The sequence below is a fragment of the Octopus sinensis genome, linkage group LG1 (assembly GCF_006345805.1).
Source record: "Octopus sinensis linkage group LG1, ASM634580v1, whole genome shotgun sequence".
Taxonomy (NCBI): domain Eukaryota; kingdom Metazoa; phylum Mollusca; class Cephalopoda; order Octopoda; family Octopodidae; genus Octopus; species Octopus sinensis.
In genome coordinates, this window is record NC_042997.1 from 69,708,097 (window position 1) to 69,715,596 (window position 7,500).

General features: G+C 34.9%; 1 protein-coding gene across 1 annotated transcript in view; it reads left to right on the forward strand.

The window, feature by feature from the left end:
* The first annotated feature begins 7,422 nt into the window (after nucleotides 1-7,422).
* The window catches only part of LOC115214327 (LIM/homeobox protein Lhx9-like), a 31,535-nt gene continuing 31,457 nt past the window's right edge, over nucleotides 7,423-7,500 (forward strand). The window contains exon 1 of the mRNA XM_029783511.2: nucleotides 7,423-7,500. This exon is cut by the window's right edge and continues 663 nt beyond it. Within this exon, the coding sequence (XP_029639371.1) occupies nucleotides 7,460-7,500 (41 nt within the window). The 5' untranslated portion in view covers nucleotides 7,423-7,459.

Consider the following 7,500-nt stretch of genomic DNA (forward strand, 5'->3'; position numbering starts at 1 on the left):
GCGTGTGTACATGTGTTAACATGCCTGTGAATGCTTCCATATATATATATATATATATATATATATTAGTGCTTGTTTTGTGCTCTATGTGTATGGGTGTGAGTCAGTCTGCGCTCAAAAGTTCTGAAACAAAAAATGAAAATGCAATAAAGAAATAGATAAAGTAAACGGATAACAAAATGAAAGTAAAGTAAAAACAAAGAGAGTTAAAACGAGTAGTGCAGCCGTGTGTAGCTCAAGCATAGCATGCACGGAGTCACGCACGGAGAACGGATGCACGGCAGCTAGCAAGGAGCTTGTCCATGTGTTCTTACTAACTTCCAGATAATTCTCCATATCGCTTGTTCGTCCGTTAAGCCCTTTTAGGCGACGATTGTGAATAAAGGGTGGCATAGTGTGTTCTTGTGTATGTATGTATGTATGTATGCATCGATGGTCGGATGTGATGTGCACGCGCGCGTGCCTCTGTGTGTGTGTGTGGTGTGTGTGTGGTGTGTGTGTGTGTGTGTGTGTGTGTGTGTGGTTTTTGGAAGCAATGTTGTTTGAAAAAGTAAGGATTACCAGTACCAAGGAAACGAGTAAGTGAAATATAAAGCATAACACATACAGGAATATATATGTGATGCTTCGAGCACGCATGCACACGCTCACATGCATAGTAAATACACATTCTATCTGTCTGTCTGTCTGTCTCTCTCTCTCTCTCTCTCTCTCAGACATACAAGGAATATTGAAGATTCTAATCTGTACTCGGGTTTCTCATCCGGAAACAAAATGTGATCAGCAGTACAAAATGCGAGAAAAGAAGGCGGGTAGTGTTGATGATATGATAGTGGGGATTAGCTCGGGTTTCATCAAGCATGACAAGAGGTTGGTTACTTTCTTAAAATTCCTTACTATTAAGCTGGCTTGCATATCGATATATCGAAGTAAGTCCGAGCACACTATCTACAGTACCACACGACTTGTTAGAAAATAAAATAAAATAATCGTTCTTAAGAGAGGAAGGACATGTTTGTTAAATACCCATAGATATTCTATGTCTAAATGAAATTGTCAAATCATACGCAACAATTTTTTAGAAGTGTGAAGATTCATCCAATAATGTAATCGTACAAATAATGTTTAAAAACTGGAAGGTAGAGCGCCATAATGTAATACTACAAGGCATCTTGCCCAACGCTCTAACTTTTCTGCCAATGCATCTCAAGTTGTATAATTAGTATAATGAAATGAATACTAATAATCAAAATATATAAAAAAATGTTAAGTTCAAATATAATTAGATGTAGCAAATTTCTCATTTGTATATTTACAATGAATATATATTATTAATAACTATAATACTGATTAAATATCAGTTAATTAAAAATGTAACGTTAAAGATTTCAAATAAAATATCCTGGTATTTTTTAGCATAACAAAGCAATCAGCCAACAATTAATATGATCAGTATTAATCGTTTTCAAATGGGCCTCAGTTATACCGATATCAATTGTAGTTGAGAAATTGTTTTTCTTTTTCTATGAGGCATCTATTCTATAAAACATTAAATTGCCCCTCTCCCACCATTATCAGTTGTATTACATAATTTTGCTGTGAATTGTAACAAATACGTTGTCGATTAAAATCTTTAGTATTACTCAGACACGCACACACACGCACATATGTCCTAATTCTGTTTATCTTTTATCCTCAGTTTTTATTTCATTTCTCTGTTTCTTTTATTTTTTCCATAATTTAATCAGCAAGGAAGAAATATGCCTATGAACTATATTGGCCCATCGAGCTTGATGAGATCGAGGTGGTTTGTGTTCAGTTTCAAAGTCTTGAAATCAATACCTACAGGATATATGCGTGATCGAGCTAACTCCAGAGAGTTGATGTTGTAAAAAGAAAAGATTGTATATCTTGGTTACTGAGGGCTGTGAACAGTGAGACATGATAAGTTTCAGAAGGTGGAGAGATGAATATGATTTGGGAAAGAAAGGAACAGCAATGATTGTAGCAGTCATGGAACAGCTAAAGCGAAAATAAAGTGCGTCTGTGGAGCAGAAAGTGCAGTATTTGTGGTGGAGATTTTGCCAGTCACTTGGATGGTTTTCGTTTGGATGCAGTCCAGAATATGTGTGTGTATGTGTGCCTGCGTGTGTGTATGTGTTTGTGTGGTGGTGTGTGTATGTATGTGTGAGTGAGCGTGTGTATATAAGTGTGAGTGTGCGTGTGCGTATCCGTGTGAGCAGCCTCAGCCAAGATCATGGAAAAGTATATCATTGTGTTTTGTTTAAGTCTTATAAAGGGCGAGCAACTGTTTAAAGCGAAGTATTTCATAACCTTATAAAGGAAGGTTAATCAATTTGTCTTCCACACATATATTCTTACAGCCCCATTACATAGATCTATTTATCCCATATTCTTCTCCCTCCTCCTAATTTCTCTTTCTTCATCGACAACTCCCTTGCTTTTGATTCCTTCTAGTCCACTCTTTATTCTTTTTAACCTTTCTCTACTTCTATGTCCTTGCCTTTTCGCCAGTTTTATTTCCTCTGCTATTCTTTGCTCCCTTCTGTCAATCTTCTTTTAGATGACTACCCCATTTTAACCATATTTATTGTTTCCCCCCTCTCTCTCTCCCCTCTCTCTTTCCGCAATTTCGGCATTCCGTTTATTCTTCTCTTTCCACCCAACATCACCATCGTCTCCGTCATTTATTCAATCCGCTTCTTTTACCTTCTTACACCTGCCTTCTCTCAAAACTTACACCACTTTTCCCCAAAACTCAGCTCATGGGCACTTTTTGCGACCATCTCATAATGCAGCTCTTTTCTTTCCAATCTTTCAACACCATTGCCACTTTTAAAGACTTCCTTTTCTGCATATTTTCTTTTTTTCTCTTCACTTTACTCTTTCTTTCGATGTCTTTCTCTGATTCTTTCATCACTAACACTTTATCACCTCTCTGTACCAACAAAACTATGACAGATCATCTACATAGTTGAACAGCTTGTTAGAAATAGCAGCTAATTCTCCTTAAAGATGAAAAAATCATACTCTAATCGTTGGATTATGTGCTTCTAAACGAACAATGAGCAAAAACCGAAAAACAATCGTGGTTAAAATTCGTTAAAATGGTCGACCAGAACTGACTTAAGGCTAAACAAAAATAACTTGGACAACAGCCGCAACAACAAAATTGCCCAGTTTTCCCATTTATATCCTTTTATATCTCATGCATATTCATATCGCTCTATTCTTTCTATCACCCACATCGATCCACTTTCTTCCTCTTAATAGTCCCATTCCTCCCTTTTGTAATCACCTTTTCCTTAGTTTTCACTATTTCTTCTCCTACATATTCATTTTTGTTTTACTCTCCTTCCGTCTCGTCCCTCCTACAACATAAATTCTTTATATCTTTATTCAATAGTTTTGCTTCTAACCGTTGTTTATTGACTTTACTTTGCTCTGTTCTTGTTGCCTTGTTTTATTTTTCTTCTTTCTCTATACACTTTTATTATCTTGCCTTCAGAGTACTACATAAATATATAGGTATATTCTCTTTCTCTTTCTTCTTTCACTCCATAAACATAAATATATACATGTATACATATGTGCGAATGCGTGTATGTGTATACAAACATCATATATATATATATATATATATATATTATATATATATATATATATATATATTTATTTATATATGTATATACATATATATATACATATATATATACATATACACACACATATATATATACACATGTAGATATGTATCTATGTGTGTGTGTATATATATATACACACATATATACATATATACGTACATATATATATACATCCATGCAAACACATAACTACACATACATATATAAATATATAGATACACAGATACATACATGCTTAAATATATACGTTCATACAAACGTACATAATACATACATACATACATACATACATACATATATAACTGTTTCATACACACAGAATAATAACAACAGCAGCAGTAACACAGCACACACATATTATAGGATGTGAGAGTGAAATAAACATTGTTATATGCGTATTACCCCTTGAGGCATATGAAATAAGTCGTCCATTTGATCCTTGTTATTTCCGTGATTCAATCAAAGTCGCCTGTATTTTCCTGTAGCTTTTCTCTTTTCCCTACCAATCTCACGCCATACTAAACCAACAAAGTTTCTTTCTTGCTGTCAATCTTTCTTTGTTTCCTTTCTTTCTTCCTTTCTTCTTTCTCTTTTTTTTTATTTTTCTTCATAAATGATAATAAATCCATTGAGAACACACCAGATAGAGAAAAACAATTGCCCAAATACAACATTTGATCATATTTAGCACAGAAACAAGGCCAAAAATTTGATGAGTGAGGTTAATCGAATCCCTCTCTTGACTGGTCCTTTTATTTGTCGACTCTAGAATGATAAGAGACGAAGTTCACCTAGACAGAATTTGAACTCAGGTCTTAGAGAGTCGGAACAAATGACAATAACAATCCTCTCTACAATAAGAAGAGCTGAAATTTTGGTGTCGAGGGCTAGTTGATAACATCAGCACAAGTACTCAACTGGTTTTAATTTCATAGACCCCGAAAGGGAAGAAAGGCAAAGTTCGACCTCCACGGAATTTGAACTGAGAATGTAAAGCCGTAAGAAATACTGCAAAAGCATTTTGCACGACGCGGTAATGAGTCTGCCAGCTCGCCTAACAACAACAACAACAACAACAATAATAATAATCGGCCTTGCCTTTCATCATTTCGGGGTCGATAGAATAAGTATCCGTTGAGCACTATGGTCAACGATCTGAGTTCAAATTCCGCCGAGGTCGACTTTGCCTTTCATCCTTTCGGGGTCGATTAAATAAGTACCAGTTACGCACTGGGGTCGATATAATCGACTTAATCCGTTTGTCTGTCCTTGTTTGTCCTCTCTGTGTTTAGCCCCTTGTGGGTAGTAAAGAAATAACTATGGTCAATGTAATCAATTTGCCACCGCCCCTGGAATTACTGGCTTTGAGCCAAAATTTGTAAGCAGTAGTAGTAGTAGTAGTAGTAGTAGTAGTGAGAAAAAAGAAGAGGATTTCTTTATTACGTTCATGTGTACCTTAAAGTACACACAATATCGATTCAAAATATGACATTGGTGTTTACAAAAATCAAATAACAAATTTACAATTGGTTGAAAATTTTACTCAGACGGAAATGCATAGTATCGTTTATTTATGTTCTAATTTTGTTTATGCATACTGTTAACTCTTAATTAATTTTAACCGGAAAGGAGTCACATGATAATTATTTAACAATGGACAGCGTTTATTTACTTGATTCAATTATTATTTTGTCCATATTTTATTTCAATTCTGTATAATGCAATATATTGACGAATTGGCAAATTTGTTACATTGCCAGATAGAATATACTGCAGTATTTATTCCGGCTATCTGATCTCAAACACTTTTGAGATCGAAGTAAGCTTTGAAACTTTCGGGTGGATAAATAAAATCCAAATACAGTACTAAGGTGATAATTACTTTTTCTCTCTTTTTCCTTTGGACTGTACTGATAATTCAATGGCCTCGAGTCACATTAATTTAACTTGGGGTTTACGTTTAAGTTTTAAGTGTTAAAATTCGGTAATGAAGTTACTGAAGTAGCTGAATATTTATCGTCGAAACTGACGGAGAATATATCATCACACTTGTTATCAGTCTTTTGGTTTCTATAGTTTCAGTTTTCTCCATCATCCATTTAGTTAAAGCTTTTGTTGCTGATTTTTTTATTTCTGGTTTGTTATTTCAGTATTCAGCTGACCGCTATATGAATTAGTTTCACTGATTTTGTTGCTATTGTTTATCCTTAAATCGACCCTGTTTGAGTAACAATATGATTAAAGGCATTCCAGCCGTGACTGTTCAGTTGTTTTAGTTTATCTTGAACTACATAGTCCAATTTCTTTTTTAAGGCGGCAGATGATTTGAGAGAAAAAAGAATTGACTGATATTTACAGCAACTCAAGCGTTGCGGCTTTTTGTTAGCTAATAACCAACGATCACTACCTTCGATGTCAAAATGCCTTAGCAGAATTATTAGAAAGCAATTCTGTATGGTGTTTAATACCTAAGCGTAAACTGGTGAATAGTTTTTAGATTCTTAGTTTTACTAAGTAAAACACACATGCACTAACATACGTTTGTATTATTTTTGTTTTATCGTTCATAAGTAATCAAAATTATATCTTTTATGAAGTACCTGTTAATGTTTTTGTATTAATGTAGTTGATAAGAGAAGTTATAAGCATTAATTTAAAGTCTGTTGATATAACTTGAAACAAATATCTCGTGACAGATTCAGGATTTGACTCTCGTCAGTAGATTTGTTCTGCGTTGTGTTTCAAATTCGGGATCATGTCAAATAACTACTACACCCTTTATGTAGACGTGTACATAATCTATTTTATGTGTATATGGTAACGTTATTCACTAATCTGTACTAAAAGGTTTCATACAAGCAGTGTTGTTTGGTCTGCTCTACATCGGTGAACTGAAATAGATACTAGAGATAGAATATGGCCTTTTTAAAAGGACATTAACATGAAGAAATATTACAAGTAAGTTGCCTAAGCAGTGGTATCGGTCATAACTTAAAATAAATGACGTACGCAGCCGAAGGGATCTAATGCAACAAAACAATCGTTCTACCTATCAATTTCATAGTTTTCGAAATAAGTGGGATTTACCACTTCCGCATCCTTTTGTGTCACTTCCATTTTTTATATTCATTGATATTTATGGTCACTGATATTTAATTGATTCGGCACACACGCACATTGAGTCGGCGATCGCACGTCCGCACCACGCACACACACACACACACACACACACACACACACGCACACACACACACACACACCACACACACACGCACGCACACACACACACACACACACATACTTGTGTGTGAGTACGTATGTATGTATATATATATATATATAAATATATGTATAAATATATACACATGTGGTGATCCAGCATGACCGCAGCTACATGGCTGAAACGAATAAAAGACTATATTTACATATATACATATATATATGTGTGTGTGCACGCGCGTGTATGTATATATATATATATATATATACACACATACATACGTGGTGCTCCAGCATGACCGCAGCTACATGACTGAAACGAATAGAAAACTACATATACATTTACATATATATGTGTGTGTGTATTCATGTGTGTGTGTGTGTGTGTGCATGTATATATATATACACACACATATACGCACACGCACACACATACCTAAATATTTATATACACATATGAAATTATCAGTATTTGACTTTGTTGATTTTACTGTTTTATGTCTCATCCCTGGCCCCTGATATTTCCCCTACAGACTACCAAGTCGCCGAATTCTGATCAGCAGGTAGCATTGATGGATATGAAACATCCGACGATGACCTCGACCAGTTCAGA